This window comes from Abramis brama, assembly GCF_963993115.1.
Source record: "Abramis brama genome assembly, chromosome: 19".
NCBI lineage: Eukaryota > Metazoa > Chordata > Actinopteri > Cypriniformes > Leuciscidae > Abramis > Abramis brama.
In genome coordinates, this window is record NC_139981.1 from 5061282 (window position 1) to 5081415 (window position 20134).

The window sequence follows — 20134 nt, forward strand, 5'->3', positions numbered from 1 at the left end:
TGAGACTTATGACAAAACATAAACGGCCATTCACTGCCATTAAAAAGCTTGGAAGAGCCAGGACATTTTTTAATATAACTCCGATTGTATTCGTCTGAAAGAAGAAAGTCATATACACATAGGATGACTTGAGGGTGAGTAAATCATGGGCTGATTTTCATTTTTGGGTGAACTATCCATTTAAAGACACAGCGTGATTTTGTCTGTTATATTTTTGGTAGATTAATGTGAGGAACATTTATCACATTTGTCGACACACAGAGTGTGATTTAAATTGTATTCTTTATAATATACTGTAATACTTTTATTAAGTTATATATAATTTAAAATAATACATTTTCTGTAGCTCTATATATAAACACTAAACTTTTTGTGCATATGCATGTCAATCACCTGATAAAACATGAAAGAGAGCGGATCTGTCAGTGGACTTTCTTTTTGTGTGTGGATCTTTTATTGGCATGTGAGTGTATGTTATATAAGGTAAGGGTGAGCTGATGACAGTACGAGGTGTGAAGAGCGTGGCTCCCACAGGCACTCTGTCCTGTGCCATCAGATCACTTATTAAAGACCCTCATACACACACACATCCTTCCAACGACCTGTCTACATATATTAGTGGTCCTGGTTGCATCAGAAGAAAACCCGACCTGATCTGAATTCCATCAGTTTTCCCTTCCGAAGTCCTGAGAACGAGTGCACGGAAGAAAGAAGTTGCTATTCCATAACGTGATCCACGATTTCCATTAGAAATGTCAGGACATTGTGATGACAACAGGCTGAATATAGGAGCGTAATATAGAGTGTGAATATAGTCACAGTGTCTGAATATAAACTAATGAGGATATTACTGCATATACTGTCGGATGTTATTGCCTGTGGTGCCGGGCCTTCACGGGTCACTAGACAATGTGTGTGTGTGTTTCTGTCTCTAGATATGTGTGCCTGCATTTTGTTTGTCTTTACAGCTCATGCATGGAATGTATATTGGTGTATTTTGCTCTTCGTTCTGAAGTGTAGTAGTTTATATTCAGGTCAAAGTGTGTTTGCGATCTGAATATATACTGTATGTTTGTAGAAAGACAAGTGATAGATTGTCAGTTTGGTATGTTTGTATAACACGTGTGGTCTCATTTCAATATCGGACCAGACGCTTTCCTTAAATTTACACCTATGAACCATTTAAAACATAGGAACTGTATAAAAATGAGTATACCGGTCTGAAATAAGTATGTTTAGCCAATCTTGAACACCAAAAATAAGTAGCATCACATTTGTATTTAGTTTTATTTATGTTAGAGTTTATAGGTACACTACCATTCAAAAGTGAGGTCAATAAGATTAATTTTTTTTAAAAGAAATGTTGTATTTTTATTCGGAAAGGACAGTACAGACTTTTATAATGTTACAAAAGATTTCAAATAAATGTTGTTCTTTTGATCTCTCTTTCATCAAAGAATACAGAATTGTTTTTAAATCATGGTTTCAACAAAAATATTAAGCTGTTTACATATTACAGGAATAAATTACATTTGAAAATATATTCAAATTGGAAGCAGTTTTTATACTGTAATAATATTTCACAATATTACAGCTTTTACTATATTTCTGATCTAATAAACGCAGCCTTGGTGCCGTTTAATATTTTTGTGGAAACTGTACATTTTTTTTCCATGATTCTTTGATGAATAGAATGTTCAAAAAAGCAGATTTATTTTTTTAAATAGTAATCTTTTGTAGCATTATAAATGTCTTTACTATTACTTTTGATAAATTTAACATATCATTGCTGAACAAAAGTATTAATGTCTTTCGAATCATACTGAGCCTACATTTGAACAGAAGTGTATATTTACATTACGTTTACATTTAATCATTCATCAGATGCTTTTGTCCAAAGTGAACCAACAAAAAAGCAACAATATGTAAGTCCCAGTTAGTCTAGCACAGTATACATAGCAATATTTTTTTTAAACATGTATACATTGCCCAAAAAACAATTTTTTTTTTGCTGTTTGAATTTAAATAGGCAAATGCTTTAGAGTCTTACGAGTCTATGATAGGATTATTATGTTTCTATTATGTGATAGGTTTGGCAACAGTTCTTTTAAGCCTAATTGATGGAGTGTGTAGCTTTTTTAATTCACCAAAAATTGATGCACCTCTTGATGGAAATAACATCACAACATTTATTTTCATCAAGAGGTGCATCAATTTTTGGTCAAGATCTTGATCTTGGTCAATGCAAGAGTCCAGCACTCTGTAAAGTCTCCTCCAGCACACTCCAAAGACTTGCAATGAATTCAAGGTCTGGACTCAGAGGAGCATCAGTTCATGTGTGGAAATGATTCTTCATGCTCCTCACAACCATTCTTTCACAATCTGAGCCTGATGAATCTTGACATTGTCATCCTGGAGTATGGTCATGATGGAAGCTACACACTCCATCAATTAGGGTTAGAAGAACTGTTGCCAAACATATAACATGCTAGAAATATAATCACTTCAATAATGATCCAGTCATAGACTCTTAAGCATTTGCATATTTAAATCCAAACAGCAACTTTTTTAGGCTGGGCAGTGTATAAAACATGGATAGAATAGAAAGTGTTAGTATTAATGGGTCAAGTGCTGGTGAAAAAGATGCGTTTCTTGAAAATGGCTAAAGACTCAGCTGCTCGGGTTGAGTAATGCAGGTCATTCCACCAGCAGGGAACAGTCCAGGTAAAGGTCAGTAAAAGTGATTTTGTGTCTCTTTGGGATGTCACCACAAGTCGCCGTTCACCTGCAGAACACAAGCTTCTGGAGTAGTGAGTTCAGGTATAGGGGTGCAGAGCCAGTGGTTGTTATATACTGTACTGTACATTATACTGTACATACTGTGATTTTTGTTGTTGTTGTACAATTGTACGATTGGAGGGACAGTTTTCTTCATTCCAAACACAAGACATGAGCCTACCCAAATCAGCCCCGTTGACTCAAGCACATTCACTGCGGTGTGTTCAGTGTAGATGGTGACTGTGGTGGAGGGGACACTGGGTTCTGGTGTGTGTGCTGCATCCCAAAGGGAGTGTTGAGTTCCTCTCTGCATTGGCATTCTGCAGCGTGTCTAAAAACACGATACTGCTTTACCCCCTCCTTCGCCCTGACTTTTTCTACCACATCATGTTTTTTTCCTCTGTGTGATTAACAGAGAGTCAGTAAAGGTCAGCCGTCTTCAAAATGATAGTGTGCTTCCCTGTCAGGGACCAGTCGCATATCCACTGCTCTATGAACCCATTTGTTGTTTTTAATCCACTTATAAGCTGAAAATATGGCAGAAATCTTTCTTTCTTGAATCTACTGTATATTGTAAAGGTGGACAATGAACTGTAGGCTTATATAGTATGTGGGCTCTTCTTCAGTTAGCTGCACTTTTGGGTGTATTCATACTTAGTTATTTCATGCATTTTGTTAGATTGTATTGTGTATGCACTTTCTCTTTTCACTTGACTATATACTGTACCATTCAACCCACTAGCCGTTTGGCGTCTGTGACATTTATGTTATGCAAGGACGCATACAATTGATCAAAAGTGCCGTTAAAGACATTATAATGTTACAAAGTATTTCTATTTCGAATAAATGTTGTTCTTTTGAACTTTCTATTTCTTAAGTTGTACAACTATTTTCAACATTGAGAACAATAATAATAAATGTTTCTTGAGCAGCAAATCATCATATTAGAATGATTTCTGAAGGATCATGTGACACTGAAGACTGGAGTAATGATGCTGACAATTCAGCTTTGCATCACATGAATAAATTCACTTTTAAAATATATTAAAATAGAAAAAAGTTAATAATACTTGTTTTTTAACCAAATATTGTAAACGCAGCCTTGGTGAGTCTTCTTTCAAAAACATAAATAAAACCCAAACTTTTGAATATTTCTTTACAGAAATGATTATGCATGATGTGACCAAGTGTAAATACCCATTTGAGTATATGAATCTGTAATGAAACATTTATTATAATGTGTGTGATGGACATTTCGCATTTTTGGAAAAATATGGGATAAGCCTAATGCAACAGGTTAGCTTTCTGTCTTAATGATAGCAGCATATAGGGAGAAATAAAAATGAGTAATGAAAAACAGAAAAATAATAGGTGACATATAGAACAATCTGAGAGGTAAAAGACTTCAAAAGTCTTTATTTGCTCTCCATTTAATCACATTGCAGTCTAGAAGAAACAATGGAGATTTTTCTCCTTTGTGATTTTTCTAATGTCTAAATCAGGCCTAATTTAGCTGTATTCACCTTAATGTTCAAGACACAGATGGCTTAGTACGCTTGCAACAGAAGAGAAAGTTAGTAAGTCCGACGTGCAGTGAGAGCGAGCAGCAGTGATTGTGTTTAAGGTCATTGGGAAGGTCTAGTGCATGGTGTTTGAGATTTAGCTGCTTCAGACAACTCGCACTTCACATCCTATAGCATTTCTGTCACATGGACATCAGCGGCTAAATGCACAGCCTTTAGTAACACAATAGCAGTCTAAATGGCCTTTCTGAAAGAGATCCCACTCCGCACATTATTTATTCATACTGCTGCTCACTGCAACCTTGGGGGAGAGAGAGCGAGAGAGAGAACAAAGAAAAACAAAAAAGAGTGGTGGAGAAGTTTGAGATGAGGGGAGTAGAAAGAGGGGTCGTATGGGTTTGGTTTCTGTCCTTGAGAGTGCAGTAGAGAAGAATCGATACAGTTCTGAAAACAGAAAGATCAGATGTTAAAAAAATCACTCCACACACACACTGATCAAGACACACAAGGTCATGCGACAACAGAGAGACGGAGAGGAGAAAACATGGACGCACAGATGAAGCACTACGAATCAGGGCCGAAGCAACTAACTGAACTCTCCACACTTTTAAAAAGTTCATCTTCTCTGCCACTTTTTTTGGAAAGTAATATTACATTTTAAACATCTATTAGATTTATCATTGAAATCATGGAAGTTGGGGTGCACATATCAATGGACTTACCTCTTTTATACTAATTAGCCAGTAAATCCATCCATCCATCCATCCATCCATCCATCCATCCATCCATCCATCCATCCATCCATCCATCCATCCAAACGTACAGTATAGTAAAACAATGTTTATTTAGTTTGTCTTGACAATTTTTTGCTAATAAGGTTATGTGAACTTAATAAAATGTGAGATTCTTTGAATTGTCCTTACATTAACATTTAAATGGCAATTCTGCTTCATGTTTGAACTTCTGAAATTCAAATCCTGGAATTGAGTCAGTGCTAGTGATTATTTTAGTTAAAGGCAGCAGACAGGGGAACATTTTTATTTTTTAAAAATATATTTTTGTGGAATCCAAAAAACTTCCACTCTGGCGAGCTCTAACTATCTTGGAGTGCGAGTAGAGTGTCTCGTCTGCCATATCCTTCGAGTCGACGACGTGTTTTTACGCAGCAGGAGGAGCTGCGTGCTGTGACTGCTTGGCTGCTCTATTTGAGTAGGTACTTATTTTGAATAAGTAATAACTTCATAACCCCTAAAAAAGGACATTCTAAATAGTATGAGTGTGTGTAGTATGTATGTAATTTGGACGCACTACATCATTATCATGTGACCTACCAGCGTCAGTTGCGTCGCTTCACTGCCATTCACAAATCCTCTCCTGTGGCCTCATGGGATTGTAAAGTGTCCATCATATGCAAACTTCAGAATCTCACCTGAAGTAGTAGGTCATCCAGGTGCTTTTTGCTTACTTTCTTATGAGTACTGTGAATTCAGAAATACTTCTTTTGTCACATTCTGTTTTTCGCCTACTAAATAGTAAGGGAAGTATGCGATTTCGGGTGCAGCCATAGTGTTTTATAACAGGTGGCAACCAGCGTTAAGGTGCAGTCTTGCCAGATACTGGCGCTGGATCTTTTTCATGCTATATTATTGTGTATTATTCATTTGAAATATTACGGTTATCACCAATACTGGTATATCGCGACACCCCTAATTAACACAATAACGATATTTAATTTTTTTAATACCGGTATATTGTGACACCCTTACTGTATAGGAGAAGATATAAAAAAAAATGGCACATATTAAACACCCCAAAAAAGTCCAAACAGTAGCCCACTAGTTAATTCGACACTGGACAGAAGCCGTAATTCTATTATGCTGTGCGCCTTCTTACCTGATTTACACAAAATCAATCAGGACTACCTGGCGAACGTTGCCCTAAATAATTAATATTCACGAGCTAAGCTGATAAGGTTTAAAATGTGTCTACTTATATTTCAGATCATATCAACGCCCCTGTTTGGAAACGGTATAGAGGAAGATGAGGATGAAGTGTGTGACGGTGAGACACAGAGCAGAAGGAATATTAAAGCAGTGTGCTTGTGTAAAGCCCCCAGTGGTGGAGTGTTCTAGAAAGCATGGTTCTCGTTGGCACCTCAGTGTGCACGGCATCTAAATGCATTACACCAGACGGCTTCACACAGAAACGCTTTTTAACAGCCTCTGATTGGCCACAAGAGAGAATCAATTAAAGGAGGGTTAGACACGAATGTTTTAACTTGTACCAGATGTCTCGCTGTACCTTTGGTGATAGCGGGAGGGAGAGACTCGTTCATCAGAAATGTTTGATATTTTAAAAAGCTGATGTTACTGGTGGAGTAAACACTGTTTTATAAGAGCTCACATTATGAAAAACAGGCACTTTTGAATTGATGTTCTTTGTTGTACTGTATAGACATTCACAGTTCAGACCAGTTATACGCAGAAAAAAACGTAATTTGGAAGCAGTTGTGTTGTGATATCACAGGTTGGTGAATCAGAAGTCGTTTACATATACATGTATAAGTCTTAAAGGAACTGTAGCATAATAAGCCTGTTTAATGCTTTACTTAGGAGAGAAGGTGGAAAATGCGCATTTAATATTAATTTACAATATACTTGCTTCAAGAAATCTTGATTAACAACATAAGTGTTTGATTTAACCTGAGATGAGGGATTTCACTGCAAAGTGTGCTCTTTGCCTTAACAGAGTTCTCAGTTGTTTCATTTAAATATCACCTTTGTTTCAGATGTTTCTTCTAAATATCCTTGAGGAATAAAAATAGTCAAATGTGACCCTGGATCACAGAACCAGTCACAAGTTGCACGGGTATATTTGTGGCATTAGCCAACAATACATTGTATTACTCAAAATGATACATTTTTCTTTTATGCCAAAAATCATTAGGATATTAAGTAAAGATCATGTTCCATGAAGATATTTTGTAAATTTCCAACCGTAAATATATAAAACATTTATTTTTGTGAGTGAATGCAGCACAATCGCGAACATAATGAACAACTTTAAAAGTGATTTTCTCAATGTTTAGATTTTTTTGCACCCTCAGATTCCAGATTTTCAAATAGTTGTATCTCGGCCAAATATTGTCCTATCCTAACTATACATACATCAATGGAAAGCTTATATGATGTATAAATCTCAATTTCAAAATATGTACCCATGTGACTGGTTTTGTGGTCCAGGGTCACAAATGAGTAATCAAAATAATTAGTTTTGTTCCAATGTAATTTTCATTTCATAGTAATCACACAAACACAAAGTTGTTGTAAATGCAGTTATCATTTATTCCAATGCAAAAAATTACTGAGCAACACTGTTGCATCTAATTCTCAATAGCTCCTCAAATGTTTTTTCATTGAGTCTGCACCGTTCTGGTCTGAATATCTTTCCTGCAACACTAAAGATTCTCACCAGGTGCAGAGTGAAGTTGTAAGGAACTTCTGAAACTTAAAAAGTCCAGTGTTGCCCATCAAATTGTGCTTTCAAACAAATGTCCACCTCAAATTGTTTAGCAACCATTTTAAATACTTGGTTAAAGTAAAGCATTCTGGGAAATGGAGTCATGTTCCATCATGTTCCACAAAATTACAATTACAATAAATCAAACTTAATTATTTGTTCTGTGACTAGAGCTTTTAACATTCATTGCTGGGGGAAAACATATCCTTTTAATGTAATCTGTACAAGTAGTTCAAACTAATATCATTTATAATGCAATCATATCTGACATATACTGTAAAGCTTCATTGTTAAACACTTCACTTAAAATATGTATATGAATTTCTTTGAATTTTTATTGAATTGTAATTCTGCTTCCTTTAATTCAAATTCGAATTGTAATTCTAGATCCTGTTTTTGACATCAATTCAAATTCAATTCAAATTCAAGAATTGAATTGGAATTAAGGAGTCATTCTCAATTCAATTCTGAATTATGCACAAGCCTGATGTATGTGGTATTGGGAGCAATTCATTAGAAATAGTTGAGTTCATAATGAGATCTCGGTAACACTTTATTTTGATGGTCCCATTTGAACATTCAGTTGACTATGAGTAACTTTGCAACTACATGTCAACTAAGTCTTAGAGTATTAGTAGACTGTCTGCTTAATATCTGCTAACTATTTATTATGATGGTTCTCCAACAGACATTCTGCTGACTGTAAGTATCTTTGCAACTACATGTCAAATTATTCTAACCCTACCAGTCTACTACTCTACTAACTCTCTAATGAGAGAACTACTGAAAGAGAAACAATTGAGATAAAAAGAGATCTCATTTGTTATTTTGTCCAGCAGAAACCCAAACCATGAGATTTGTCATTTCCTCAAATCTTTCTCCATCGATCACGTCTCCATTTCAGCGTTCTCTCGATGGAAAGGTTCACGTTACAATCTGTCAGCGCTCCGCCGCATGCCTCGGTCAGCACTGACATCATGACCGCCATCATAATCATGTTCCTATAGTCAGTCGTGATGCCAAGGTTGTGTTTTCAATTCCCAGGGAGCACACATGATGGTAAATGAAAGCCTGCTTGTGTAAAAGCCAAATGAATCAATGCTAGGAATGCAGTAATCATCATGATCATCGCGATTCAGTTTCCTGTTCCAGACATTGCTCTCTCAAACTGATCGATCTCAGATTGCTCTTGATTGCCATCCGAGAGGAACTGGATCTGTCCCCTGATCATGTGATGTGTTTAACTCAGTGCTCAGTAAGTCAGTGATTATAGAACATCACAGATGGATCAGACTTGTCGCCGATGAACTATGTGTCAGTGAAATCCTGTAAGTCAGGCCAAGCCAGACTTTTGACTGTGGCCTTAAAAACTATCCCTCACTGCATTTTTTTGTGGCCAAGAACCACCCACTTAGACACGAAAAGATCGACTGAACTTCAAAAGATATTTCTGCGTATGTTCAGATGAAAGTAATTATGAGTGCTTCGTGACACAGAAAATTATAAGAAGTTAAGCTATTGGGGGAAAAAAACATTTTAGGTGAGAAGATGAAATTAATTTTTTAACTTGGCAATTCAGTGTGCATGAACGAGAATTAATGAAATTAAATTGCTGTGCTAAATTACTGAAAATGTATTAAAATGAATGATAAAAATATATCCAGTGTTACCAGAAGGGCAGGAAAAGTTGCATGTGCACATTTTATTTATGTACTAGTATAGTATTTGTCATGTTTTTTTTTTTAGTATTCTATCTATATCTATCTATCTATCTATCTATCTATCTATCTATCTATCTTTCTATCTATCTATCTATCTATCTATCTATCTATCTATCTATCTATCTATCTATCTATCTATCTATCTATCTATCTATCTATCTATCTATCTATCGTTCTATCGTTCTATCGTTCTATCTATCGTTCTATCGTTCTATCGTTCTATCAGTCTATCTCGTTCTTTTGTTCTGTCTATCTATCAATCATTCTATCTATCTATCTTTCTAGCATTCTAGCGTTCTATCTAAGAACGATACATAAATAATTAGTATCCATCCATCCATCCATCCATCCATCCATCCATCCATCCATCCATCCATCCATCCATCCATCCATCCATCCAAATTACTGAAAAGGTGCATGTACACATCTTATAGTTTTTTTATGTACTAGTATAGTATTTGTCATGTTTTTAGTTTTCTATCTATCTATCTATCTATCTATCTATCTATCTATCTATCTATCTATCGATCTATCGATCTATCGATCTATCGTTCTATCGTTCTATCGTTCTATCTATCGTTCTATCAGTCTATCTCGTTCTTTTGTTCTGTCTATCTATCAATCATTCTATCTATCTAGCTTTCTAGCATTCTAGCGTTCTATCTAAGAACGATACATAAATAATTAGTATCCATCCATCCATCCATCCATCCATCCATCCATCCATCCATCCATCCATCCATCCATCCATCCATCCATCCATCCAAATTACTGAAAAGGTGCATGTACACATCTTATAGTTTTTTTTATGTACTAGTATAGTATTTGTCATGTTTTTAGTTTTCTATCTATCTATCTATCTATCTATCTATCTATCTATCTATCTATCTATCTATCTATCTATCTATCTATCTATCTATCTATCTATCTATCTATCTATCTATCTATCTATCTATCTATCTATCTATCTATCTATCTATCTATCTATCTATCATGGGGCCTTTAAATGTGTTGCGCCATGTTTGATGCCTTTAGTTCTCACGTGTAGTTTCAGAAGGCTAGAAATATAGTTGCATGGACTACTTTTATGATGCCTTTTCCATTTCCAAGCTTTTCCATTCTGCCTCTGTCTCACATAAAAAACGAGAATAATAAGGGGTTCAAACAACAATGAGGAGAGTAAATGATTCATTTTGAGGAAAATGTCCATGTAAATGTGTTGTCTTCATGTAGGCTTGTATAGGGCAGAAGTGTGATCTTGCATTGTGAGACTGAAGGTGTGCAGCTTCAGGCCACGTGCAGCAGATGTACTGTATTCCTGCCCTCATTGTGTCCGTGAGTGGAAAAAGCCACCTCACATTTGACACTCTCATTTATTACGCTCGGCGTGGGAAGTTTAATAGAGCTGCTGTTTGTGTAACATATGGAGAGGTTTAAATACTCCACAGAGCTGCGTGTTATTCGATTAGGATTGATTTCGGTGAACAGAGGTGCAGTTCAGAACGGGAAATGAGCTGGCAAAACCTGACACCGCTTATGTCTTCTTTCTTTCTTGCTGTTCCTCACGCTCCTGTGTTTTCTGTTTCTCTTCAGATCCTGCATTGACAGATTTAGTTTTCTAAATAATGTTTGAGTTACAGTTATTAGAACAGGACGTCTGTGATTTCATGTACTGATTCGGATAGGATTGCAAACTCTATGCTTATTACTCGTGGGAACCTCTGTTATCTGGATCTTATGTGTGTATCAATAAACATATTAAAATAAACAAGACTTATACATACATATATTTATTATTTGAAATATACACGCCCTTTCAAAAGATTTAGGTCAGTAAGATTTTTTTTTTATTGTTCCTACTTCTTAAAATAAGTCTTGTGCTCACCAAGGCTGTATTGATTTGACCAAAAATACAGTAAAAACTTTAATATAGTTTTCTATTTTAATATAATACAAAATGTAATTCCTGTGATGGCAAAGCTAAATTTTGAGCATCATTACTCCATTGTTAAAAAGAACAGCATTTATTTAAAATGGAAATCAGTGTAATGAATTATTGCTCTGTAGTAAAAGTATAAATTTCCTAGCCCTAACACACACACGCATGCCCACACACGCGCGCGCACACACACACACACACACACACACGCACACGCACGCACACACACACACACACACTATATATATATACATATACATTATAACTGGGATCTGATTGTTTAAACTGAAAAATCTGTATTTAGCTTATAAAACACTTTCAGGGTGATGCATGAGTCCACTCCGCTTCACACTGGGGTCCTGCTCACCGTGTCTGTGTTTATTTGCCGATAATGACCCGTAATTTTCATGAGTGTTGCACGGCTACTTACCAAATAAATAGCGTTCACCTTTTAGGCTAATTGTACATTTTACCTTATTTATTTTACGGATTTTGCAACACTTTAGCAGTACAAATGGACAGTTTCTGTCATGCCAATAAAGCACAAAATTGAACTGAGAGAGCTAGAGCGAGAGAGAGAGAGAGAGAGAGAGAGAGAGCTAGAGCGAGAGAGAGAGAGAGAGAGAGAGAGAGAGAGAGAGAGAGAGAGAGTGAGAGAGATGGGGGGGGGGGGGGGGGTGAAGAAAGGGTTACAAGATTTTTGAGTAATACACAGTGTAAAGCTTAGCTGCAAACATTGAGCTTTTGTGTGTAGTGATCACTCTTCACCGATTTAACATGCTCACACATAAAAAGCTCGGAAATGAGCATTAAACGTGCTTACAGTAGCAATAACCCAGTGCTAGTTCTGAAGAGACCACAGCCGCACAGATTTAAGCAGGCATGACAGGCATTAAGCAATAAACGGCTCTTTGCGGATGCTTGACTTGAATTGGTGTCACTCGCAAAGAACTTAATTTATAGAGGCAGTTATAGGATAGGCGGGAAGAGAAAACCTGAAGCAGAGAGAGAGAGAGAAATGGGAGTGGAATGATAAAAGCTCTCTCCGGACGCGACTAGCTTTCCCTGAGGACTTCAGGTGAATGTGTGTTGCGCAAGCGTACTTTATAATTTCAGTCCTGCAATCAACAATTTTACCTCACACAACCTAATTAATTAAGGTAAAAGGTAAAAATTACAGAACAAATAATGTTTGTTTTTGGCATACAATGAGACATCTAATCCTAATTGCTGTACTTTTTTCTCCTCATTTATTTTTGACCTTTGTGTAATGCCGTAACTAATGCTAAATTTCTCGTTTCGCTGCCTCTTGCAGCTTCATTATGGATTAGTACTGCTGCTAAACATCTACTATAATGAAATATTTGCAATTTAAATCTTGATTGCAAATATTTTATTCATGCAAAATACGTTTAATGGCCATGTAGTTACGACATAGTTAACTGAACATGCTAACTAGCCATCATCTCTATCATCACTTATATATGCCATTATAGTTTTTGGTAACACTTTATTTTTAACACCTTGTTACATATACATAATAACAGTAAATTATGCATAATTACATGCAACTACCCTAAACCAAACCCCAATCCTACCATAACCCTATAGTAAGTACTCAGTACTTAAATATATAATTACACTGTAACAATGACACCTTAAAATAAAGTGTAACCTAGTTTTTTTTTTATGTAGTATTTTGATTTATTTTCTTTAAGTTAAATTTTAGTTTAAGTTTAGTAATTGTTTTATGCTATTTAATATGTCTTGTGTTTAATATGGGTTTTATATATTTTTATTTAAATAAAAACTAAATGAAAATGAGAAATGTTAACTTGGCAAATAGCTGAAATAAAATAAGTTTACTGTAAAGAAAATATATATGTATTTAAATATAAAGTTTTAATTAGCGATAATAATCTTGCCCTTGGCCTGAACAAACAGAACCAAAATCATTACTAGCAAAATGGAAAGTTCAGATCCAGAACCCATGTGTATACAGCGTCAACCGAGCCTGATTTTTCAGCAGAGAGAGATGGAGACGCTACTGTACAGCTAACAGAGACTCATGGGAGTTCTTTCCCAAGAGCAGACAGAAACGAGTGTGTGAAAGAGGGAGACAGGCAGGGTTTGCTGGGTCTGTTGGGATCTGTGGAGCAGTAAAACACTGTGATGTGTGGCAGCGTCGTCTCTTTCACTGGTTCATCTGTTTCATGACCAATTTCTTCGTCCCATGTTGCGTTTCCTGTAGCGGCAGCATTTCAGTGTCTGTTGCCATCAGCCCTGTTCTCTTCGTATCACGGAGACTTTGAAAGTTTCTGTGGCACTGTGACTTTGCATTGCTGTAAGTGAGGCGTCTGAGGCCTCTGTAATGATAGCCTATCCAGCGCCATCTGTCTTACATCTGCCAGCGGCGGCCCTTTGAGAGCCGCGATGAATCAACACAATGATGCTGGAGTTTTGGGCTTCTGAGAACACAAACAGTACGTTTCTTTTTGTTGACATTTCACAATCAATGGTGGATTCTGAGACTGGCGTCAGCACAGATCAGAGGTTCAGCTCACTACCTCCTTTACCGATTAAAAAAATACTGTATATAAATGTATATGCAAAAATGCATGTATATCCTGTAACTTATATGAAAGTATTTTTCTATTTTTAATCATCTTTTTATCTTTGTTAGTTCATTACTTCATATAGACCCTACAGAGGACAAGCAGTTTGGTGAATGGATGGATAGTATGTATATATATATATATTTTTTTTAAGAGAAGTTTCTTATGCATATCAAGCCTGCATTTATTTTATCAATAATACAGACAAAAACAGTAATATTGTAAAATATTATTACAATTTAAAATAATGGTTTTCTATTTTAATATAATTTAAAATATAATTTATTTCTGTGACGCAAAGCTGAATTTTCAGCATCATTACTCCAGGCTTCAGTGTCACATGATCCTTCAGAAATCATTCTAATATGATGATTTATTATCAATGTTGGAAAAAGTTGTGCTGCTTAATATTCTTTTTATAACCTATGCTACTTTTTCAGAATTATTTGATGAATAAAAGTTTTAAAAGAACAGCATTTATTTAAAATAAAAATATATTTTATAACAATATACACTACCGTTCAAAAGTTTGGGGTCAGTCATCTTTAAAAAAGAAAGAAAGAAATTAATACTTTATTTCAACAAGGATGTGTTAAATTGATAAAAACTGATAGTAAAGATTTATATTGTTAAGATATTCTAGTATATTTTGAACTCTTTATTCATCAATTGAATCCTGAAAAAAGTATCTGAAAAATACTAAGCAGCGCAACTGTTTCCAACATTGATAATAACTGAGCATAAAATCAGCATATTAAAAATGATTTATGAAGGATCATGTGTATACGTACCTACATACATATGTACATATGCATGTTAAAAAACACAGTTACAACATTTGAAAACATAGTAGCACTTTACAGTAAGTTTTTGGTGACAATTTAGAATGATTTATAAATTAATATTAATTTCATATTAACAGATTTAACTTTATTGTGGAGTGTTGACATATCTTCAAATATTTTAATATAGTAATTTAATATAATAATACTTTCAAAATACTATATGAAATAGTTGAACAGTTTTGAGCTTTTAGCATCCAGATTATGGCGCAATGCAGTTTGTATGGTGCAATTCCTCACTTTGTGGGTTTGTTCGGAGTTCTAGGTTGAGGAGGATGCAGCAAAGAGCTGTACTAGCTGTAAACTTCTCAGTGAATTTGCCTCATCAAACAGCTTTCGACCAGCTTTTCTGTTCTTTGCCACCAAGAGGATAGGTTGCACCCAGGAGCTCTCTCTCTCTCTTTCTCTGTGTTAATTTCTCACCCGCTACACCTGATAAATGAACAACAGCTGTGTCCCAAATCCACAGGCAAATAAACCTAAATAAACACAAAGCTTGTCGTTTACACAGGTCTGTGTAATCCCATAATCCTTTGCACGTACGTCCTAACCTTCCCTCCGCCCCCAGCGCTGCCAACTACAATGGCCTGCTCGCCCATGTGTTCAGAGGTGACCCCGCTTTAATAGAAGCAGCTTACTGATGTCCAGAGGTGGAGAGGTGGAGGAGATTACACCGGCTTTACTTTGTGATTTTCACTTGCCCTTACACGCTCAATGCAAAGATTGTGTGAAGGCATCAAAAGAATGATTGAGATGGATGAGAGTGTGATTACCGTCAGAGTCTGACCGCTGTACTTACACTAGGGTCAAACTTATGGAGTCCCGCTGTACTTCTTGCTCGTCAACGTGACCGGTCTAGACATGTTTTTTTAAGCCGTTTTTCCCGTATATTAACTTATTACTTTGTAAGACAAAATAAATGAGCTTTTTCTAATTTAAATGGCTAAATATTAAATTTTTATATTTCCTAATCGTTTTATTCATTTCATTGATTTTAATATATACAAAGAAAGTAGTCTGAGACCTCATTGACAATCTTATCCATTTAGAAATGTAACTAAACAAGGCTTCAGTTTCTCTAGATATTTATTTATTTATTTTAAATTATGAATCAGATTCTGCACTTTTTGTTGACAATCACATGTAAGCAAATTAAAGCAAAACAGACCAAATACTAAGTAATTCTATTATTTTATTTTATATATATATATAGCTGTACATAGCTGATGTTGTGTGTGTGTGTCTTCCGGGAGAGTCTATGGTCCCTGTAAACCACATACACTATATTGCCAAAAGTTTTGGGGCGTCTGCCTTCACATACACATGAACTTTAATGACATCCCATTCGTAATGCATCCGTAGGGTTTAATATAGAGTTGGCTGAACCCTTTGCAGCTATAACAGCTTCACCTCTTCTGGGAAAGCTTTCCACAAGGTTTAGGAGTGTGTTTATGGGAATTTTTATGGGAAAGTTTATGTGCAAGTGTGTGTGTGTGTTCTTATTGTATGTGCATAGTGACATGGGTATTATAACGTAAAACATGATTTATGAGGACACTTCCAGGAGAGTGTATGGAGAGTCCCTGTAAACCACATATACAATTGTGTGTGTGTGTGTGTGTGCATGACATAAAATATGCACTGAAATGCAGTTGCGTTGGACGTTAGCTCATGTGTCTCTGAATGTCGCCCCCTGCAGGTACGGTGGACCAAGACAGCAGGCAGCGCTTCTGACAAGTTCCAGGAGACGTCCATCTTCAATGAGACTCTACGGATCCCCAACATCCAGAGAGTGCAGGGCGGCCGCTACTACTGCAAAGCTGAGAACGGGGTGGGGGTGGCTGCCATCAAGTCCATTCGCGTAGATGTGCAGTGTAAGTGATAGGGCCACGATCCCTCCTCTTCCCGGCCTGATCCCTCCCGGATTTCCTGCAGGAGGCGATTCAGTGTGAACTCTCCAGTGCTCCATCTCTGTCCTAGAGCTGGTTAAGAGAGGACTTGGGCTGGATATCAGTGTGGGTGGTTATGGAAAACAGGAGGGGAAGCAATGCTCAGTTGAGCTGCCAAGACAATAGAAGAAACAAATCATTGCACCCACCAGCTTTTAGGGAGATTTACTGTAATAAGCTGTGAGTGATGGACATATTGGTTGTACTGGACAGATGCGCCTGGAGAGTTCGGTGAATGAATTGGAAGGATCTCGAGTGAGAGTTGAAGCCATAGTTCAGGCAGGGTCACACTCTTTTTGTGTGTAAGGGAATCCCTGCAGTGCTGCACAGAACCATTGACCCACTGTCCCATTGAGCCAAGGGCCAGGTCAGCGGCTACGGCCAGACCCCACCAAAACCACTTACAAAATACTCCTCACTCTCTCAGGTCAACCTCACACTCAACACAAACAACCCTAGGGTCTGTTCACTCAGCACATGTTTGTTTTATTTTTTATTTATTTTGTTAAACATATTTATACCTTTTAACCGAAAATAAAATTATTAACTTTTTAATATGGTTATATATATGTATATATATGTATGTATACATGTTAGGGGTGTAACAATACATCGTTAAAATTGCGACAATATGTATTGTTACATATTGTTACACATACATTATTGTTACAAACGATATGATTCGTGATATAGAGTTAATTTTATCCAAGGCTGAGGCAGCTGTATTTATAAGGTATAATTCATACAAAAGTGTAAATTCTGTCATCATGTACTCACCCCAATGTTGTTTCAAACCTATAAGAATTTTGTCTAAACACTAATGAAGATATTTGCTTGAGGAGAAAATGTCAGTAACATTACTACATTAAACTACTATAGATAATGTTGAATATATTGTATAATAATGCAATGGGGGAAATTTGTGGGTCCTGATAATAATAAAATAATGATAATAATATTTTGATAATAATAAAGTAATAATAATAATAAAAAAATGTGATTAAAATATTGTGAATATAGTGCATATAGTATTGTATCGTGTGTCCAGTATCGCAATTTGTATTGAATTGTGACATGAGTTTATCGTTATACCCCTAATATATACAGTACATATATATATATATATATATATAAACCATACAAAAGTTAATACATTTTATATAGTTAAATGTTTTAAAAATATGTATTAATACCTTTTATATTGTTTTTAATTATTTTGTTATTAAAAAAAAAATACTTCATGGAATATTCTCTGAAAAGTGTAAATAGATTATGTTATTTAGCTTAAAACATTAAACAAATATATTATATATCAAAAGTAAACAAAAATAGATTGCAAGGGGTCTCGGGATGCACTTTTATGAAGTATGCTCCAGAAATAATGGACAACAGAAAATAGCTGAACAGCTTTCAAAAGTCTCTTAAAAATGCAACAAAATATGATCAAACTGCAGTGGAATTCAAAAAAACATTCTGTGTGTACCGGCCCTTATTCTTTCATAACTACCTTCCCTCATGGCTTTGCATGTCTCCGTTGCAACATGCTCGTAACCTCTCACACACTTTTGTATGTTTAATTTACTTCCAACCGTTAACACACAGCAAGAATCAGTGACCGATCTCCCTCTGCGATGTTGGACCATCACGCTTCCTCCAGAGGATAGATGTGTTGTTCCAGAGGGTTCCCTGGGGCTGGATGATAATTGTGTAGCAGGTAAACAGGGCCGGCTGACAGCAGCTCTGAGTGGAAGCTCTCCTGACGGGTGATGCTTGTTCAATTTTACCCTGCCGGCTCTATGTGGCTCCCCGGATGACTTTAGCACCACAACACCAGCAATTAGACTCAGCACGGACCACACACACACACACACACACACACAATGCCCCCCCACCCTCTCAATTTTCTACAGCACCAAACCCCATTACTGAGAGAAAAGAGAAGGAAGAGAGCAAGTGCGAGCTGTGAGATGGAAAGGTGAGAGGTACAGAAGGTGTGAGAGATAAAGATAGAAGAATCGCGGAAGCGGGATTGAGAGGCTGGGAAAGGCATGACAATAAGACCCTCAGAACGGCCGGATTCTTTTGTTCAGCTGATAAAAGATCCGTGCTATACTTTTGTAGCACTCTGCCAGTGTTCACACATGGCCATCTTGACACAAGCAAACTTTTAAGAGTTATTTAGTTGGAAAAGTGATGACAAATCTCTCTCATTTTCCGTTCACCTCCGTTTTCGCTGAGGTCTCTTTTGGTTATGGTTACATCCAGAGGCGTTTTGATGTGTTCTGTTAAAGGGACTTTGATAGAACCAGTCACTGTTCTGTGTGTGCTGTGTTAAAGCTGTTTTCCTGATTTTATGTCAGCATATTTCATCTATTTAACCTCGGCCAAGCGTTTGCTACAGAGGCGGACAGCCTTAGTTATCATCAGAGAGAGAGAGAGAGAGATATACAGGAGGAAGTGAGAGGTTGAGAGCAGTGCTGCACAAAACCTAAAATATAGTCTGCGGCCTGTCTCAAAAATTATTCAAATAATTAGGTATAATTAGGCTACTTTAGGGTTTTGCATTTAAAGACAACTGGACAAAGTGGGATTGAGGCATACATTTAAAAGTAACATGCTTTAACCTGATATGCCATAAAACATGATGCTTATCACAAATTTTCTGAATTTGTATTTTTTAGTTTTCCAGTAAAAACATCTTTGAACAGGATATATTTACTTAATATTGTTATGGTGATGCGGAGGAGATGAACCCAAATGCAGACAGTATGCAATATACACGGTTTATTGATACAACTAGACAGAATAAACAGGAAAACAAAACCCACGAGGGGGCAAAACAAGACAGGATAGACTAATTTGGACTGACAAGACTAGACTAAGACTCAGACAAAAAACTAACAACTAAGACAGGATCAAACTCTTCTTTCTAGACAAGAATTTCAACAGGTTACTCACGGATTGTTTCACACAATGAATGACAATGAACCGGCACAGGACAGCAAACACAAGGGGATTAAATAGGGAGAAACTGATGAGGGAAACAGGTGACAAGGGTAAAGCAATGATGACTAAACGAGCATAACAAGGGGCGGGGCGAGGAACGAGACAACACAAGCACATGGCCCAGCAAAAGGCCATGTGTGTGAACATAAAACATGGGTCTGTCATGATCCTGCCTCAAGACCAGGGAAATCAAAGACTAGAAGGCAGAATCATGACAAATATATTATGCAAAATATATAATA

The 20134-nt window shown here is 36.4% G+C and overlaps 1 protein-coding gene across 1 annotated transcript in view; it reads left to right on the forward strand.

The window, feature by feature from the left end:
• Positions 1-20134, forward strand: part of mdga1 (MAM domain containing glycosylphosphatidylinositol anchor 1) — a 203208-nt gene that overhangs the window by 50461 nt on the left and 132613 nt on the right. The window contains exon 4 of the mRNA XM_084093329.1: positions 16637-16811. Within this exon, the coding sequence (XP_083949455.1) occupies positions 16637-16811 (175 nt within the window). The remainder of the gene's footprint in view (positions 1-16636; positions 16812-20134) is intronic.